The sequence below is a fragment of the Salmo salar genome, chromosome ssa03 (assembly GCF_905237065.1).
Source record: "Salmo salar chromosome ssa03, Ssal_v3.1, whole genome shotgun sequence".
In the NCBI taxonomy this organism is placed as follows: domain Eukaryota; kingdom Metazoa; phylum Chordata; class Actinopteri; order Salmoniformes; family Salmonidae; genus Salmo; species Salmo salar.
Genome location: NC_059444.1, coordinates 39,324,343 through 39,344,750, shown reverse-complemented (window position 1 = coordinate 39,344,750; position 20,408 = coordinate 39,324,343). Strand labels below are relative to the sequence as shown.

The 20,408-nt window shown below is 42.0% G+C and overlaps 1 protein-coding gene across 1 annotated transcript; it reads right to left on the bottom strand.

The window, feature by feature from the left end:
- Positions 1-1,928: 1,928 nt before the first annotated feature.
- On the bottom strand, positions 1,929-18,815 carry LOC106600026 (nuclear receptor ROR-beta). The gene is made up of 9 exons (XM_014191359.2): positions 18,347-18,815; positions 6,432-6,517; positions 6,069-6,210; positions 5,375-5,893; positions 5,131-5,258; positions 4,891-5,023; positions 4,127-4,234; positions 3,211-3,434; positions 1,929-2,795 (listed from the first exon to the last, which is right to left on the bottom strand). The coding sequence occupies exons 1-9, from the start codon at positions 18,441-18,443 to the stop codon at positions 2,631-2,633; spliced, it is 1,602 nt and encodes a 533-aa protein (XP_014046834.2). The 5' UTR covers positions 18,444-18,815; the 3' UTR covers positions 1,929-2,630.
- Between the last annotated feature and the right edge of the window lie 1,593 nt (positions 18,816-20,408).

Genomic DNA, 20,408 nt, shown 5'->3' with positions numbered 1-20,408 from the left:
GTGTCACCAGCAAAGCACCCCGACACCATCACACATCCTCCTCCATGCTTCACAGTGAGAACCACACATGCAGAGATCATCCATTCACCTACTCTGCGTCACAAAGACACAACGGTTGGAACAAAACATCTCATATGTACTCATCAGACCAAAGGACAGATTTCAACCAGTCGAATGTCCATGTTTCTTGGCCCAAGCAAGACTCTTCTTCTTATTCATGTCCTTTAGTGGTGGTTTCTTTGCAGCAATTCCACCATGAAGGCCTGATTCACGCAGCCTGAGAGCCAGTTTCATCATCGCGCTTGATGGTTTTTGCAACAGCACTTGAAGAAACTTTAAAAGTTCTTGAAATTTCACGAGTTGACTGACCTTCATGTGTCAAAAGTAATGATGGACTGTCGTTTCTCTTTGCTTATTTGAGCTGTTCTGGCCATAATATGGACTTGGTATTCTACCAAACTGGGCTATCTTCTGTATACAAACCCTACCTTGTCACAACACAACTGATTGGCTCAAACGCATTAAGGAAAGAAATTCCACAAATTAACTTTTAAGAAGGCACAACTGTTAGTTGAAATGCATTCCAGGTGACTATCTCATGAAGCTGGTTGAGAGAATTCCAAGAGTGTGCAAAGCTGTTATCTACTTTGGCTACTTTGAATCTAAAATATATTTTGATTTATTTAACACTTTTTTGGTTACTACATGGATTCCATAGGTGTTCTTTCAGTTTTGATGTCTTCACTATTATTTTAAAATGTAGAAAATAGTACAAATAAAGAAAAACCCTTGAATGAGTAGGTGTGTCCAAACTTTTGACTGGTACTATATATGTAGCCTACATACAATTGAAGTCGGAAGTTTACATACACCTTAGCCAAATACATTTAAACTCAGTTTTTCACAATTCCTGACATTTAATCCTAGTAACAATTCCCTGTCTTTGGTCAGTTAGGATCACCACTTATTTTACGAATTTTAAGGAAATATGCTTGGGGTCATTGTCCATTTGGAAGACCCATTTGCAACCAAGCTTCAACTTCCTGACTGATGTCTTGAGATGTTGCTTCAACATATCAACATAATTTTACTTTCCTCATGATGCCATCTATTTTGTGAAGTGCACCAGTCCCTCCTGCAGCAAAGCACCCCCACAACATGATGCTGCCACCCCTGTGCTTCACGGTTGGGATGGTGTTCTTCGGCTTGCAAGCGTCCCCCTTTTTCCTCCAAACATAACGATGGTCATTATGGCCAAACAGTTCTATTTTTGTTTCATCAGACCAGAGGACATTTCTCCAAAAAGTACAATCTTTGTCCCCATGTGCAGTTACAAACCGTAGCCTGGCTTTTTTATGGCGGTTTTGGAGCAGTGGCTTCTTCCTTGCTGAGCGGCCTTTCAGGTTATGTCGATATATGACTCGTTTTACTGTGGATATAGATACTTTTGTACCTGTTTCCTCCAGCATCTTCACAAGGCCCTTTGCTGTTGTTCTGGGATTGATTAGCACTTTTCGCACCAAAGTACGTTCATCTCTAGGAGACAGAACGTGTCTCCTTCCTGAGCGGTATGACGGCAGCATGGTTCCATGGTGTTTATACTTGCATACTATTGTTTGTACAGATGAATGTGGTACCTTCAGGCGTTTGGAAATTGCTCCCAAGGATGAACCAGACTTGTGGAGGTCTAGAATGTTTTTTCTGAGGTCTTGGCTGATTTCTTTTGATTTTCCCATGATGTTAAGCAAAGAGGCACTGAGTTTGAAGGTAGGCCTAGAAATACATCCACAGGTACACCTCGAATTGACTCAAATGATGTCAATTAGCCTATCAGAAGCTTCTAAAGTCATGACATAATTTTCTGGAATATTCCAAGCTGTTTAAAGGCACAGTCAACATAGTGTATGTAAACTTCTGACCCACTGGAATTGTGATACAGTGAATTATAAATGAAATAATCTGTCTGTAAACAATTGTTGGAAAACATTACTTGTGTCATGCACAAAGTAGATGTCCTAACAGACTTGCCAAAACTATACTTTGTTAACAAACATTTTGTGGAGTGGTTGAAAAACGAGTTTTAATGGCTCCAACCTAAGTGTATATAAACTTCCAACTTCAACTGTATATGGTACCGCCAAGAACTGTCTGTGGGACTACAAATTAATGAACCCTCGGTATGTTGAGTAGAACCAAAGAATTACAATGATTCTAAATTGAACAGTCGAACTGAAGCAGAGTGTTAGTATTTACATTTGGTGTGGGGCTCTAGCTGGTGCATTGGTGCTTGTCAGTGAGGTACATTCATGACAGGGTTGGGGAGCATTGAAAAATGATATTCTTTTGCTAAATGATCTATGTGCATATCGCCCATTAGTTTGTCCAAAGTGCTACGGTACAAAAGGACCATGAAGGTGAAGTCTGTAGTGTAAGGTGTATGGCCTGCTGGGATAGTGGTGGACTCACACCACAGGATGCTGGGAGACTGAGTATTTTAAGTCCTGGATTGTCTCGTTAACAGCTGGTTATTTCTGAGGTCACTATTTATATCCCTCACTTATTCATTCTCGCCTTTCACTTCCCTACCTCCATACTTATTTCTCTCTAACACATTCCCTCCATCTTTCTCTCTAGGAGTTGTTTGTAGAGTCGGGGAGAGAGATCTCACTCCCAAACACTTCCCGGTAGAGTGGTGGGAAGCTGTATGCGGTCTCGGGGTGGACCAGACGAAAGAACTCCAGCTTGTCGATGTGGAGATTACAGATGGACTTCATTATCGGCAGCTTGGATACCATCTACAGAGGAGACGCACCAGGATCAGTCAGGAAAACACAATCAAAATTTGTGGACTTGGTGTGAATGAATGGGAAAAATCTGGAGAATGCATGAAATGTGTATGTACTTATGCTAAAATGGGATAGATCCGGTCTACAGCACTAGACTGGTTAACTGTTTGTCTTTGTTAGATTTAAAGAATGTCAGCATGTCTACAGCACAAGATTGTTCAGGCCATAACGCCTCATAAAATGTGCATATGCAGCTATTTCGGATATTCTGTTAAGGATCATATCATAACGTTCTTGGAGAGGAGACATATGCTACACCAGTGACTCCAATATGGTGGATCTCCGCTAATGACAACTGGGCCATGGCTAGAGACTGTGGGGTATGTTTTGTTGTTATGGTGCCGTGGAGTGTGCTAGGCCTGACCTGGTCTAGTTTCTCGTCGGCAGCCCCGCTCATGTGCAGACTGTGTTGCAGAGCCAGGTAGACCTTCGCCTGTAGCTTCTGGACCTTCTGGCTGTCGGCTAACCATGGTCGGTCTGGGGACAGCAGGCAAGCGGCACTGAACAGAGCCATCTCCTCATCGGTCAGCTGCAGGCGGGAGAGCCCTTTAGCCAGGTCAAACACGGCAGTGACCAGATCATCGCAACCTGCAGAGAAATATCACAATATTAGATATCCAGACACCATTGTCATGTTCATTATAGAAATGAGCGGACGAAGGCGCAGCGTGCGTAGGGTTCCACATATTTATTAAAGTGAACCTTCAAAACAACAACAAAGATAAAACGAATGTGCAGTACGTAACGCACATTAGCACTAAACGAAACAATATCCCACAACGCAGGTGGGAAAAGGACCACACTAAGTATGATCCCCAATTAGAGGCAACGATCATCAGCTGCCTCCAATTGGGAACCATACTCACACCAACATAGAAAATAAAAACTAGAAAACCCCCTAGTCACGCCCTGACCTAAAACACCATAGAGAATCCCGAGGGCTCTCTATGGTCAGGGCGTGACAACCATGTTGAGTTTTCATTGAATTGTATGAGTTAGCCTCACCTACTATCCCAATCTCACGAGCTTACAAAAAGAGCAGCGGTCAGGCTGGTCTTTGATCAGGCTAATTTGCAGTAGCTAACAGTATCAATCAAATTTCAATCAAATGTTATTTATAAAGCCCTTTTTACATCAGCTGATGTCACAAAGTGCTATACAGAAACCCAGCCTAAAACCCCAAACAGCAAGCAATGCATATGTAGAAGCACGATGGCTAGGAAAACCCTATACATTATACTGTATCGCAGAAAGAGTAGCCTATTTATAAAGAAACTTACCGAGGGCTTTGAAGAGCTGAGCGGAGGCAAATTTGCCATCAAAGAACATGGTGTTGGTGGTGGCGTTAAATGCCCTGCACATCCTAATCAACAGCACCTCCAGACAGCCTGCAATGGTAACCATAGAGAGCCACAGAGATGGAGGAAGAGGAGGGAGGGGAAGACAGAGAAGACGGAAAATGCTCCAACATGCACAAACACACAATGAAAAGTAAATATTTCAGATTGGAGGACAGCAGATGTAAGGCATTTGAACATTTAGAAAATCAGCAGACCAATATGGATTTGTCAAAAGGGGTTTCAAACATTTACAAAATGGTATAATATGGAGTATTGTAAAATAAATGTGTTTGTGTGTTGCAGTGATAAAATGATATACATAAATGTAGGTTCCAGAGATGGTTAAATGGTCAGAGCAGTGATGTGTGGTTTGTAAAAAAACAAACCAATACAAATAAAAAGAGCACAAAAGGAAGAAGGTTGGAGAAAAGAAGTACAAGAGCCAAAGTTAGCAAGATAAAGCATTTACACAATTTCTTCACTCACATTACAGAAATGTTCACGTGGTTCTATGGTATACGGTTTGAAATAATGGCTGTTTGCATATGTAACTGTGTGTGTGTAAGAGAGAGTGTGCATGTCACACAGAAAGAATTATCTGTGTAAACATGCCCGCCTGGTTTTGCGTATCAGTGCATCTATGTCCTGTAAGAACTGAAGTGATTTGAGCAGTCAGTCCAATTTGCATATATATAGGTAATGACCTGCTTTGAGCAGAATGATCTGGTCATTCTGACACAGGTCCATGAAGCCTGTAATGCGTTTGGCAAACTCCACCACGTACTGGATGGAATTGGTGATGTGGTGGGCACACTGCTGCCACACAGACTCCGCAGACTGCGAGAAAGAGAGAAATAATCATTTAATACGACGATAATGCAATATTATACTGGGTGTTGTGATGGTGAGTGCAATGTGGTGTGAGTGTGAGTGTGTGTATTCACCTCGCACTGGAAGTTGCGGGTCTCCTCAGGTGAGTACTGCATCCGATTGTATGTCAGCCTCTTCAGGTCGTCAGAGCTGTACTGACTCGTCTCCAAGTGGGACTTGACCACACTCTGGGTGATACGCTCTGAAACAACACAGGCACACTTATGAATACAAGACCACTACAGACAACATGTTTACTTGATACTGGGAAACTTTGTTTGGTTATGTTAGTTATAGCAATAGTAATAGACTTCTTACCTATATCCATAAGAGTGCAGTCATCAGGCAGTGTCTCTAGCAGTGTGGCGTGTGTGTGTGCCAGGAGCGCGTGTGTGTGCGACAACATCTGGTACTCGTGTTTGATTCCATTGGCGTCGGTGACATCCAGTAGATTTTGCTGGGGAGAATTCTGATTGGACGAAATGGGCGAGGATGATGATGGTGATGAAGAATTGGAGGTGTTCCCAGTGCTTCCGCCGTGGTCTTCTTGCAGCTCCAGGCTGCAGTACTCGTGGGCCTCCTGTGGGGTCAAGGGGAGGTCAAACAGTTTGGGGAGCGCCGCGATGTCATCCAGGTCACTCAGGGTGGAGCTGGAGCCCCCGCTGCAGTAGGAGCGACTGAGCTTCCCGTGCCTGTCCCCCTTGATTTCTCCCCCAGCCACGTCTTCGCTGGACAGTGACAGACCCTGGTTCAGACACTCCTGGTTCTTCTGGTGCTTCTGGACCTCAGCGTACAAGCTGTCGCGCTGCTTCTTAGACATACGGCCAAACTTCACCGCTGGACGGAGACAAGTGACGGGGAAGAATACAAGTCAATGTCTGTGTGGATTGGAAATAACTGTTGTATAACGCTGTCATGAGTTATCCTCTGGGTTAGAATACTTGCATGTGTGTGTGTGTGTGTGTGTGTGTGTGTGTGTGTGTGTGTGTGTGTGAGAGTTAGAGAGACTCACCGTCCCGGCTCATGCCTAACACCAGACACTTCTGCAGTCTGCAGTGTTGGCAGCGGTTGCGGCTGGTTCGGTCAATAAGACAGTTCCTCTGGCGGGAACACGAGTACATGGCATTGTTCTGCTGGCTGCGGCGGAAGAACCCCTACACAAAGAAACACAATGGAATGAGTCAAATTATTACATCATGTATATAATTCCAGCATCATAAACCTAGATGTTATAGCATGGATGTATTAAATCACTGATGACAACAAAGGATATTTTCTATTGCAGCTCGTCTTGGTTTTATATTGTTAAGACAGTCAGTCTCCCATTACCTATTTTGTGACCTGGTGAAGTGGAAAAACTCTAGTACTAGCTCACCTTGCAGCCTTCACAGGTAATAACTCCATAGTGGATTCCTGAGGACTTGTCCCCACAGATCTTGCAAGGTATTACTTCTATTTGAGCTGCAGAAACACACACACACAGAGAGAGAGAGAGAGAGTACATATTGAAAAAAGCTATGAAGATTAAGCCATCAAGTGAGTTATCAAACCTGTATCAAAACTTAATGAGAATGCAGAAAAATAATAATTCCCTGCCAAGTCTACAGCTAGTAGATCTCAAAATAAGGACAGGAAATTGGACTGATACAGCCTACACAAACACCCCTCTCACTATTGAATAACACCCCCGCTGAGGCCAATCTCTCTTGGGGCACGGCCAAGAAGAGCTTGTATCAAAACCAGATGTGATTGCATAAGGTGTTGCAAACGTTCACACATACATTATAAACACTCTGCAAGGCTAGCATTGGCTTCGAGTCAGAGGAATATTGGCGTTTGCAACCGGTTAACAGGTTTTCCACCTGGCATGTGGCTATGGTTAGCACAGGGTGAAGGAAGAGTTGGTGAAAGTGTAAGGCAGGCTGTCAGTTTGGCTCTGCCTTGCATGCTCTCAGTGTGGCAACAGCAGACAAAGGCAATCAAATGGGAAAATATTGACTTGAAATCATGGCGCATCTACTGTAGGTAACTGCCAAAATAAAGGAAACACTCGAGTAAATGGGGGATACAAAGTATATTGAAAGAAGGTGCTTCCACGCAGGTGTGGTTCCTGAGTTAATATAGAAATTAACATCTCTTCATGCTTAGGGTCACGAATAAAAATGCAGAGTTGCCCGTTATTTTGGCTACCATGGCTAGAAGAAGAGATCTCAGTGACTTTGAAAGAGGGGTTTTAAAGGGGCATAGGGGGTTTAGAGGGTGTATGTGTGTCTCAGTCACCATATATGAACCCAAGGGGTGCCTGAGACAGCGTTTTCCACCACCATCAACAAAACACCCAATTATCACATTTCTCATGGGAAAATAGAGTTTCAGAAACTTGTACAATCTATGCCAAGGTGCATTGAAGCTGTTCTGGCAGCTTGTGGTGGCCCAACGCCATATTAAGACATTTATTGTTGGTGTTACGGAGTATGTTTAACCTCGCTTCATATTCGTTGCAAAACCCACTGGCTCCTGGTCATCTAGAAGTCTTTGCTAGGTAAAGCCCCGCCTTATCTCAGCTCACTGGTCACCATAGCAGCACCCACCCGTAGCACGCGCTTCAGCAGGTATATTTCACTGGTCACCCCCAAAGCCAATTCCTGCTTTGGTCGCCTTTCCTTCCAGTTTTCTGCTGACAAAGACTGGAACGAACTGCAAAAATCACTGAAGCTGGAGACTCATATCTCCCTCCCTCACTTTAAGCACCAACTGTCAGAGCAGCTCACAGATCACTGCACCTGTACATAGCCAATCTGTAAATATCCCATCCAACTACCTCATCCCCATACTGTTATTTATTTATTTTGCTCCTTTGCACCCCAGTACCTCTACTTGCACATTCATCTTCTGCACATCTATCACTCCAGTGTTTAATTGCTATATTGTAATTATTTTGCCACTATGGCCTATTTATTGCCTTACCTCCCTTGTCCTACCTCATTTGCACACACTGTATATATACTTTTTCTATTGTATTATTGACTGGATTCCATTCCATTGTTTATTCCATGTGTAACTCTGTGTTGTTGTTTGTGTCGCACTGCTTTGCTTTATCTTAGCCAGGTCGCAGTTGTAAATGTGTCACGTCCTGACCATAGTAAGTTGTTATTTTCTATGGTAGAGTAGGTCAGGGCGTGACAGGGGGTGTTTGTCCGTTTTTGTATTTCTATGTTTAGTTTCTAGTTTTGTATTTCTAGGTTGGTTTTTGTTTGGCATGACCTCCAATTAGAGGCAACTGGTTGTCGTTGCCTCTAATTGGAGGTCATATTTAAGTTGATTTGAGTTGTCCCACATGTTTTTTGTGGGTGATTATATTTTGTGAGTAGTGTTTGTTCCTCCTGCGTCACGGTTTGTTATTTTGTCCTTCAGTTTATTTTTTGGTATTGCATTAAGTTTCACAGTCCAATAAATATGTGGAACGAAACCGACGCTGCATTTTGGTCCGATCATTCAGACAGCCGTGACAAAATGAGAACTTGTTCTTAACTAGCCTACCTGGTTAAATAAAGGTGAAATAAAAAATAAACTTTTACAAGCACAGTATTAATTCAATATTAACCTGACTATGGCAGTAGGCAGATTATGCAATAGTCATGTAAACACCTTACACTGCTTATCTTAAATCTGCTTAGGGTCAAAATCGAAGTAAGCATACACCGATTAAAACACCTGGTTTCCTGAGCAATCTTTTCAATTATTAGGACATGTAAACGCCTTAAACCGGCGTTCCAGCGGTGTATTTGATCTGCGTACGTGCCAGCACCAGTCAAGTGAGCCTCCCTCATTAGCGTGAATGGACTGAGTTCGGAACAACTGAACGTATGCGTCTTAGAAGTAGTTTTCACAGACAAACTGTATATGTCCCAACTCAGAATCAAATACGCTTCCCAAAAATAACATGGTCGCTGTAGTAGAACCTTTATCAGTGTCATCGGGTAGCCTGATTTCAGATGTGTCCGTGTAAACGGGATTATTAGGGAATTTCTTCTTCTTGCAAAGCATGTCAACGTTTTAATTGAACTATTATATTAATCTGACTATTCGCAATAATCGCATTATTGTGTGCATTATTGTGTGCATATAACCGGACTCACGGTTTCCTTTATTTTGGCAGTTACCTGTATGTGCCACATTTCATACAAATACAGTTGCACCCCAGACAGATTGATCCAGCAAAGAGAATAGTACATCTCAAAGTAAACATAGTGCAATAAAAGGAACGGGCGGATGATATGACTGAAATGCTTTGCACCTGAACTTGGCCGAGTGTCTCTAAAGTTGTCTGTCTGACTGTGGACCCAGTGAAGTGAAAGAGACCGAAATAGACAGAGTCATGTGTCAGAAACCTCAGTCCCCTCAAACACACTCTCTCCCACTCTCTCCCTTCACATACAAGGGGCCCATATGATATGAGAGGCTAAAATGGAGGGCAGTACGTGAAGAAGAAAAACATGTTTCCTTTTAAACAGATGGAGCTGGTCAGCTGTATTAGTTCACCACAGCCAGAGAACTAAACAGAGACAAAAACAACTAACTTATGAATCTGTCAGTCTATTTTATTTTTGTGCTATAGAAAGAGAGAATAAATGTGTGTTATTCATAAAGAATGGGCTCTTTAGTCTTCCAAGAGGCAGACATAAGGAAAATCCCTTTATACTGTAATTGAATGCATTGTTGTTGTGGCATTGCATGTAGGAAAATATCACTTTAAATGTGTTTTTTTAAACGGGGAAATTCTGCTGTCCTCTCTAAGTAATAACTCAAATACACAGAGCGACTGAGGCAGCTGCAGGCATGCAATGGAAAAAAAGTGGCTCCTTCCCTCTTCCCCCTCTGCCCTCTCTTTTCTCTACAAACCCCGCTCGCTCCCCCTCCCTTTCCTCTCGATTATATAACGCTCATCTGCAAGCATTCCGCAAACACACTCAATCAGGGAGGTCACACTAGCAACGCTACCGCCCTGCCTACTCTGTCGCTACAACTCCCATTGGCTGAGGGGCGGGCAGGGCCTGTCTGGGGTTGGTTGTGTGGGATATCACTTAGGCGCGGTTGCCTGCCAGACTATTCTGTCCTACTGACACACTTTCTCTGTGTAGCCGACGATTATGGATGAAGATCGTCATGAAAATATATTCACCGTCGTACGTTTTTTTTGTGTGTTTGGTAAGAACAGCTGACTGAAGACAGGTCCGTGCGTTTGAGTCCGTTTCTGCTGTAACATGGACTCTACAACGTGATTAAACTTTGTTGCTCCTTACTGAAACAAGCAAAGTATTATAGCAAACGAGTCTATGGCTGCCTAGGGAAGGCCACCCCGCAGTAGCACATGCAGTCAGGAGAGGAGAAGAGGAGAAAATGTACTTCTTTAAGTACAAAATTAAAATAACTTTGCTAATTGAACGGTTATTAAGGTGACCGCGTCAGTTGGCTGACCAATAACTGTCACCCAAAATTCCATGACCGCCACAGCCCTAGGTCCAGCAGTACCATGTCTGCTATCTGACTACTCTCACTAACATTGAGCTTCTGCTTCAAGTATTGATATTCTTGTCCCCGGCTTGAGGGAAGGCAGCGGCCAGAAAAACACACAGCAAATTTGTGATCGGAATTTTAACTCCCAGTGTTAAATTAAACACTTTTAGTAATTATATGTGACCCACCAAAAGTGTTAAACAAACACTTTTCAAATTCTTGATAAACGAACACACCAAGAGTGTTGGGTCCCTAACGCCATGGGTGTTGCAAATTCCAACTTAAATGAACTTTTAATTAGAGCTGATGCCATTACACTTTCTCCGTGTTAGGGAATTAACACATGTGGTGTTACATTAACTTGTTTTGGGGTGTTGTTTTAACACTGTAGGGTGCCTTATTTTCATATTTATTTCCCAGGGTGCCTTTTGAGTGAATTTTAGGAGGTACCAGTACCATCCATGACTGTGTTTGCTAGTGACAGAGACATGGTTGTTGCATTCAATGGCTTTCAGTCCTGTAGCCTTTACCAATTGAGTGCCTAATATAAATAATTAATTATGACAATAGATTAAAAAAAAAAAAAACATTTACAAGACCATATTTCGACAGCCTAGTATTACCCTAACACACTAGTCATAACCTCCTGGTTTGCAGGTCACATCAGCAAGTCATAATGCTGGCTTGCAAAGTGTTATATAATTCCTGTTGGAATCCAGCCAGAGTTAGGATATCCAACAATTGGAACTTTTAATCACCCGCAATCTGCATTTAGAATGACTGCCAAGGTAGTGAAGATCAATAAATGAGACTATCTCAATAACGGGTGAAATAAATCCAATAATTTACTGACTGGATTAGTTTAGGAAAATATATGTTATTTATCTTTGTGTAGTATAAGATCAATCAATCCACCAATGTGCATGCAGAAACATAGATATTAAAACAAACTATCCTAAAAAGCATCCTGCAACAAAACATGCTGGGAAATACGATAATTAGGCCCCTCCCATGTCTTTTTCAGTCGAGTAACACCACCAGCTGGTTAACACTTCATTTATTCACCGCAGGTGGCGTCAATTTAAATCCCACTGATGTTAACCGCACTAGAATCAACACTCAGATATAACTCACAATACTTTTTTACCTTAACACTGAGATTTTAACACCCACAAATTTGCTATGCACAGACCCCCATTTCGTGACATCATTCAGTTCTGCAGTTGACTCCTGAACTGGGCTGCCACACCAATCCCTCCAATCCCCTTTAACCTCTGACCTATCCTCCTGGAGAGCAACCACAACATAGTAAAATGTAACTGAACTGGTTACATAACAAAGAAATGTGAATCGGCGTCCCCAGTTTGTTTCAGTCGTAGAGGCCAAACTAACACAAGGTTCAAGTTTTTGCACAGAAGTTTCCATGTTCAAAATAACTAATTCTAACCCCTAACCCCCAGATATCTCAGAGAAAGACAAAGTTTCAAAGTGGTAACATTACAGGCCTATTTTCTTACAACACACCCAAACCAGGTATCTCGCAAACAATCAAATCAAACCAAATGTATTGGTCAGATGCGCCAAATACAACAGGTATTAGGGGCTCATCAACAGTGCAGTTTCAAAAAATACGGATAAGAATAAGAGATAAAAGTAACAAGCAATTAAAGTGCAGCAGAAAAAAATAACAATGTATACAAGGGGGGCCGGTACAGAGTCAATGTGCGGGGGCACCGGTTAGTTGAGGTAGTATGTACAGTTGAAGTCAGAAGTCTACATACACCTTAGCCAAATACATTTAAACTCAGTTTCACAATTCCTGACATTTAATCCTAGTAACAATTCCCTGTCTTAGGTCAGTTAGGATCACCACTTTATTTTAAGAATGTGAAATGTCAGAATAATAGTAGAGAGAATGATTTATTTCAGCTTTTATTTCTTTCATCACATTCCCAGTGGGTCAGAAGATTACATACACTCAATTAGTATTTGGTAGCATTGCCTTTAAATTGTTTAACTTTGGTGAAACGTTTTGGGTAGCCTTCCACAAGCTTCCCACAATAAGTTGGGTGAATTTTGGCCCATTCCTCCTGACAGAGCTGGTGTAACTGAGTCAGGTTTGTAGGCCTCCTTGCTCGCACACGCTTTTTCAGTTCTGCCCGCAAATTTTCTATAGGATTGAGGTCAGGGCATTGTGATGGCCACTCCAATACCTTGACTTTGTTGTCCTTAAGCCATTTTGCCACAAATCTGGAAGTATGCTTGGGATCATTGTCCATTTGGAAGACCCATTTGCGACCAAGCTTCAACTTCCTGACTGATGTCTGGAGATGTTGCTTCAATATATCCACATAATTTTCCTTCCTCATAATGCCATCTATTTTGTGAAGTGCACCAGTCCCTCCTGCAGCAAAGCACCCCCACAACATGATGCTGCCACCCTCGTGCTTCACGGTTGGGATGGTGTTCTTCGGCTTGCAAGTCTCCTCCTTTTTCCTCCAAACATAACAATGGTCATTATGGCCAAGCAGTTCTATTTCTGTTTCATAAGACCAGAGGACATTTATCTAAAAAGTGCAATCTTTGTCCCCATGTGCAGTTGCAAACCGTAGTCTGGCTTTTTTATGGCGGTTTTGGAGCAGTGGCTTCTTCCTTGCTGAGCGGCCTTTCAGGTTATGTTGATATAGGACTTGTTTACTGTGGATATAGATACGTTTGCAGCTGTTTCCTCCAGCATCTTCACAAGCTCCTTTGCTGTTGTTCTGGGATTGATTTGCACTTTTCGCACCAAAGTTTGTTCATCTCTAGGAGACAGAACGCACCTCCTTCCTGAGCGGTATGACGGCTGCGTGATCCCATGGTGTTTATACTTGCGTACTATTGTTTGTACAGATGAACGTGGTACCTTCAGGCGTTTGGAAATTGCTCCCAAGGATGAACCAGACTTGTGGAGGTATACCATTTTTTTTCTGAGGTCTTGGCTGATTTATTTTGATTTTCCCATGATGTCAAGCAAAGAGGCACTGAGTTTGAAGGTAGGCCTTGAAATACATCCATAGGTACACCTCCAATTGACTCAAATGATGTCAATTAGCCTATCAGAAGCTTCTAAAGCCATGACATCCTTTTTGGGAATTTTCCAAGCTGTTTAAAGGCACATGTAAACCTCTGACCCACTGAAATTGTGATATAGTGAATAATAAGTGAAATAATCTGTTTGTAAACAATTGTTGGAAAATGACTTGTGTCATGCACAAAGTAGATGTCCTAACTGACTTGCCAAAACTATAGTTTGTTAACAAGAAATTTGTGGAGTGGTTGAAAAACAAGTTTTAATGACTCCAACCTAAGTGTATGTAAACTTCCGACTTCAACTGTACATGTAGGTAGTTATTAAAGTGAATATGCATAGATGACAACAGAGTGGCAGTGGTGTGTGTGTGTGTGTGTTCGGGCGATGCAAATAGTCTGGGAAGCCATTTGACTAGATGTTCAGGCGTCTTATGGCTTGGGGGTAGAAGCTGTTCAGAAGCCATTTGGACCTAGACTTGGTGCTCCGGTACTGCTTGCCGTGCGGTAGCAGAGAGAACAGTCTATGACTAGGGTGGCTGGAGTCTTTGACAATTTTTAGGGCCTTCCTCTGACCCGTCTGGTATAGAGGTCCTGGATGGCAGGAAGCTTGGCCCCAGTGATGTAATGGGCTGTTCGCACTACCCTCTGTAGTGCCTTGCGGTCAGAGGCCGAGCAGTTGCCATACCAGGCAGTGATGCAACCAGTCAGGATGCTCTCAATGGTGCAGCTGTTGAACCTTTTGAGGATCTGAGGACCCATGTTAAAACTTTTCAGTCTCCTGAGGCGGAATAGGTTTTGTTATACTAAAAAGGGAATAAAACTCTAGCTACCTCTGTCGGTTTATCAGTCACAGCCTAAGCACCTAACTGTGTTCTCTACTAGAGGCTAATTCAATAGCTTTATGGCTCTGGTCTCTAACCCTTCTCCTTTCTTGGAATCTAACAGGGAACATGTGGGGGTAATTTTACTGTGTCAGTTAGTCAGTGTGTCAAGCAGTCAGTGTCAGCGAGCCAGTAAACTCAGATGGATTGGATGCCCTTTACCCAACCAGCCTTCTGGGTCACCACTCCTCCCACTTTTTCTAGGCTAACATAACATGGCACATATTGGCAGTTATTGCCAAATACAAGGCCCCTCTAGTCAAGTCCCTTAGGTGATTGTTGTCTGTTGTGTGTCCGACAAGGTGAAGGACAAAGTGTAACAGTTAATTTCCCGACTGAGGTAATTTTCCCATTATGAACTTTTCGCTTTGTAGCTCACAGAGTTGCTTACGGTCGATATGGTGAAGCGAGATCACCATGATGATGATAATAATAATAATAATAAGTACAGTGAGTATTTATTTGTACTCAAACGGCTCTACCCATTTTACATGACATTTTAGTCATTTAGCAGACGCTCTTATCCAGAGCGACTTACAGTAGTGAATCCATACATTCTGGTCCCCCTAACTCTACCTTCCCACTTACAAAACAAATGCTTATTTCCACTTTGGCTGTGATATAAGTATTTGCATTTCATGGTCAGACATGGAATGCAAATATAACTATATATATATATATATATATACATATTCTGAGGTGTGAAATTCATGTGTTAGTGATAGGTTTTAATGACGTGTCAAAGAGTTAGCGTATACATGTCGATATCCCACCAGAAGTAGAACCACCCTCTACAGGGCAAAACAATCTCCCTCCCTCCCCAAGCAGATTAGGAACAGAGTAGCCTCTGTGCCAAAAACCCTCAATCCAAACAAAAACTAAAATACCGTAATTCAACAATCTATATATATCTATATATGCTACAATAGCAATATGTTTATCAGTCTTACAATGTATTGTTACATTGTTGTGACAACAACAGACAGTAGGCTAGTCTATCTTGTAATTGTAACAAGTCTTGGTATGGCTTTTGATTGCAGTAACGTCGCAATTTTAGAGGCAACATCGTGAGAAGATAGGCAGCAACAAAAGTAGCAAAGTAGCAGTAGCATTGCAGTAAGTCTGAACCTTTTTATCATCATCTTTCTGTTCCTTGATTTTGTCAATCGTGTCACCTACTATATCCATTCCAGGAGCTAAAGAAAATGTATCTATAACCTGCTGCCTGAGTTCAACTTCATTGCCTTCGGGATGCCCCAGGCAAGGCTCTGCAACCAACCAACTGTTTTTGTCCTTTGCTGATCCTTCCCTCTGTCCATGCCAGTCCCTCCTCTCTCTCGCCCCCGCCCTCCTGAATGCCGTATTCGCTCGGTGACATAGGTCACGTTCTCCTGAGCAGACGTTGCTGGCATCAACCAAATGTTGTCTGTCACGTCGACATGTTCCTCTGCCCAGGCGTTTCTGACACGTCAGATCTTACAACACCTATATAGGCATTGTTAGTATCACCTAACCACATTAGGGATGATTCTATTAAATAATTTCACAATTCAAATAATATCATACGATTTTTCCAGATATCTGCATAGTCAAACTTGTATTTTTTTTTTTTTTTTTTTTTTAACTTAGTTTAAACTTGCTGCGCAGCCTGCGCGACTCAGGAGAAAGTGTGCGCTCTGCAGCAGAGCGGGGATGGGCAGGGGCCGGTGGTGTGTGACATGGGAGGAAGAGAGAAAAAAGTAATCACTGACTGGCGCTAGTTAGATAACCTATAGCATTTACAAGTTTGTCTATCATCCCATCTGGCAGTGCCTGTCTTTACTGCATCAAATCGATGTAAAGAAGCTAGCTAAAATGGCTTGATGATAGCTAGTCAGCTAGGCTACTTGAGGCTAATTTGTCTACAACTCCATTCAGATTAAACAGCCTACCTGTCATTTGCTCATTGTAGCCTACTCCTTCTCATTTAGCTAATTGAATTATGTAATTTGAATTCCATTTTTCATTGAATAAAGACCTCCTACTTCACGTTGCTACACATGGAACCTCTGACTGTAGTGCCAACAACAACAGGCTACACTGACATTTACGGTCTTTTCGGGCGACGCATGTCAAAAAACGACATTCAAAAGTTTGTTTTATTAAATTAAGAATTTCTAATGTCATGGCATATCATTCTGCGTAGCAATGTGACATGGATATTCAAATACTGACGTCAGTTCGGATATTTGAATAACCGTGCCTATCCCTAAACCACATCATACGTTAAAGCAATTTGTCACAACTGACGCAGTCAATGACGTGGCACGCAACCAGAACCATTGATTGATGCATGCGACATCTGAGCAGGGGAACGCGACCAATTAGGTCAGTGGAACAGCCAACATTCTCTCCCTCCACACAGTCGGTCATGCTGGCACCACCATCACAGCAACATGCCGAAAACACACAATTCATTTTAGATTAATTAACCCACTGAGCACCACACATGAACAATATTACACACTGAGTGTACAAAATATTAGGAGCACTTCCTAATATTGATTTGCACCCACTTTTTCCCTCAGAACAGCCTTATTTCGTCGGGTCATGGACTACAAGGCGTCGAAAGTGTTCCACTAGGATGCTGGCCCATGTTGACTCCACTGCTTCCCACAGTTGTGTCAAGTTGGCTGGATGTCCTTTGGGTGGTGGACCATTCTTGACACACACAGGAAACTGTTGAGCGTGAAAAACCCAGCAGTGTTGCAGTTCTTGACACACTCAAACCGGTGCGCCTGGCACCTAGAAAGGCACTTAATTATTGTCTTTCCCATTCACCCTCTGAATGGCACAAATACACAATCCATGTCTCAATTGTCTCAAGGCTTAAAAATCCTTCTTTAACCTGTCTCCACCCCTTCATCTACACTGATTGAAGTGGATTTAACAGGTGACATCAGAGCTTCACCTGGTCAGTCTGTCATGGAAAGTGCAGGTGTGCCTAAGGTTTTGTACACTCAGTGTAATTCTGATTTCATTAACATGGATTTATAGTGCCGTTCGTGCTCAGGATGGCTACTATTCTGGCAAAGATATTAAAATAAAATTCCATAAATATGCCAGTATGATTTACAAATGTAATTGTTTGATTTATAGCCAACTCATTTTAGTCCTGCTATTCCAATTGAATGATGTTTTGATCATGTGTAGCCTATTTTAGAACTTGTAGTGCACATTTTTACCAGTGTGCACCTCCTATCGACTCGTTGCATAACCCAATATGGATCCCAAGGCACATTTTACAGAAAGAGTCCCAGGTGGAATCAACCTGATTATTATGAGATTAATGCAAAAAGTCAAATCATAGGCTTTTAAAACAAAACACATAGGCTATTTACAACCATATGGTCTCAATCCTGAATTAAATGCAACATTGTTCAAATATTGAACCAAAACATTTTATGATGAATATAAGCATTTTCACTAGTTCTCTATCAGACAGAAAACTCTCTCCAGTCTATACACTAACTGCCAGGACGCCCATTCACAGCGGCAGTGGCGCACCTGGCAAAACTAGCCAGATAAACCAGTCAGGCAAAACAGCATGAGATTAGCATCATACGCACTTCGAAAAAAAGCAGTTGCACTGTTAATTACACAGTTAGGCCTACAGTAACTTACATTTCAAAAGCTTTTTATACATTGTTTCATATTGAAATGACCATCGTTTACTTTGCAATGTCACATATATACAATGTTTATTAAAAATAGTATATGTGGCATAGCAAGGTATACGATGGTCATTTGAATATGAATGATAGCCTAATAATAAATGTACCTCTCATGTTGAATATTATCGTTTCTGGATCAATGAATTGGACTTCATGTGGTGTGTAACAGAATAAAAATATGTCCAACTGTTGAAAGACAAGCATTTGCTGGCACGTAAAATAAAACGTATTTAGCCTAACGAACTAGATTTTTTTGTATATATTTTTTAAATAAGGCAAAAATCCGCGAGTGTTTCCTTATCGTTCGACAAAGTCTTGCAATGGTGAATCAAATACAAAGAAAATCGACTGTTCAAGTTGAATTGTGTCCTGTTTGTCCCGATGCACTATTTCGGTAACTTTTTACAAAATGCTCCCACGGTGGTTTAGCTTGCAAGCAAGGTCCCAATACTCTAACTCCCCTTTTTCGTTCTGACTGCCTTTCACTCTGTCTACCCTGCTAACCTACTTTTCGACGCGTGGACTGGACTCTCATACGATCTCACACTCCAGATAGCTCCTCTTCGAGTCTTCGCGGCCGCGCGTACGCGGGATCGAGTTTTCAGGAAAATCAGATCTACTGGCAATAACAAACAACAATTAACGCTTTAACTCTCATTTAGAGTAACGTGGGTTTGAAAATATCGTTTTTTTTGTAGTTTTTCACAAATCAAGATTTTTTGCAAGGCTTGGACATAACAGTACGGGCTATTGCACCCTTTTTCTCATGCACTTTGTGTTGAGGTGGATAGGCCATATCTAAGAACAATGGGCATTATGATAATAAAAACTCTGAGCTTTGTGTTGCAATGATTACTTCTGATTCATGCCATTCACAGGGAAGTTCTCCTGTGTGAGAGCTGTTTGGGGGTTGTGCTTTGTCATGCAAGGCTCTGGCAGTTTAGTTATGAAACCGGGAGAAGGCAGATTGCGCAATAGGTTTGTGGAGCAACACTGGAGTGAGTGGACCCCGAAGCCACACACCACTCAATATCGTCATATCTTGTTATTGATACCATGTCTTGTTTAGAGGTGTTTTGACTGTCATGTCTATGCTATTATGGCCAAAATCAACTAGCTATCTAACCAACAACTGTAACGATATATTTGAGGGACAACAAGTGCTCATTGTGCAAATGTATTTATGTTTTCAATAAACATTTGGAGAGGAAATATAGTTTACATGTTGTCAACAATCTAAGCCAACCCCATCTGTTTTTCTCCATAGTTGAGCATGGGTTAATTTTGTTGCTAAACAACAAACCTGTCTATGCCTCATCTGTCTTCCTTCTCCTTTTAATTTATTTAAATGACTGATAATACATAATTATAGTATAATCATAAATCTCTTTTCTTTCTATCATCTGTATCCTTTCTCTCTATCCTCCCTCTCTCTCTCTTCTCTCATGTCCCTCTTCCATAGCCACTCTGTTCTCTGTCTCCCTTGACAACCGAGGTGACACTCTGACCTAAAGACTTACATAACTACAGAACAGGCTAGTGGGGAGAGGATGGAGGGAGAAAGAGAGAAAGGGAGGGAAGGAGAGGGAGGACTCCAACATAGCTGGGAGACATGCATGCAAATATGTTCCTCTAGTCTGTTGACAAGGAGAGCGAGAGAGAGAAAACCCTGCATACCCTAATTGACAAACAAACAAACCAAAACAAAGTCTTCTCATGCTTTGTTGATTTCAAAAAAGGTTTTGACTCAATTTGGCATGCGGGTCTGCTATACAAATTGATGGAAAGTGGTGTTGATGGAAAAACATACTGCATTATAAAATCAATGTACACAAACAACAAGTGTGTGGTTAAAATTGGCAAAAAACACACACATTTCTTTCCACAGGGCCGGGGGGGTCAGACAGGGATGCATCTTAAGCCCCACCCCTCTTCAACATATATATAAACGAATTGGCGAGGGCACTAGAACAGCCTGCAGCACCCGGCCTCACCCTACTAGAATCTGAAGTAAAATGTCTACTGTTTGCTGATGATCTGGTGCTTCTGTCCCGAATCAAGGAGGGCCTACAGCAGCACCTAGATCTTCTGCACAGAGTCTGTCAAACCTGGGCCCTGACAGTCAATCTCAGTAAGACAAAAATAATGATGTTCCAAAAAAGGTCCAGT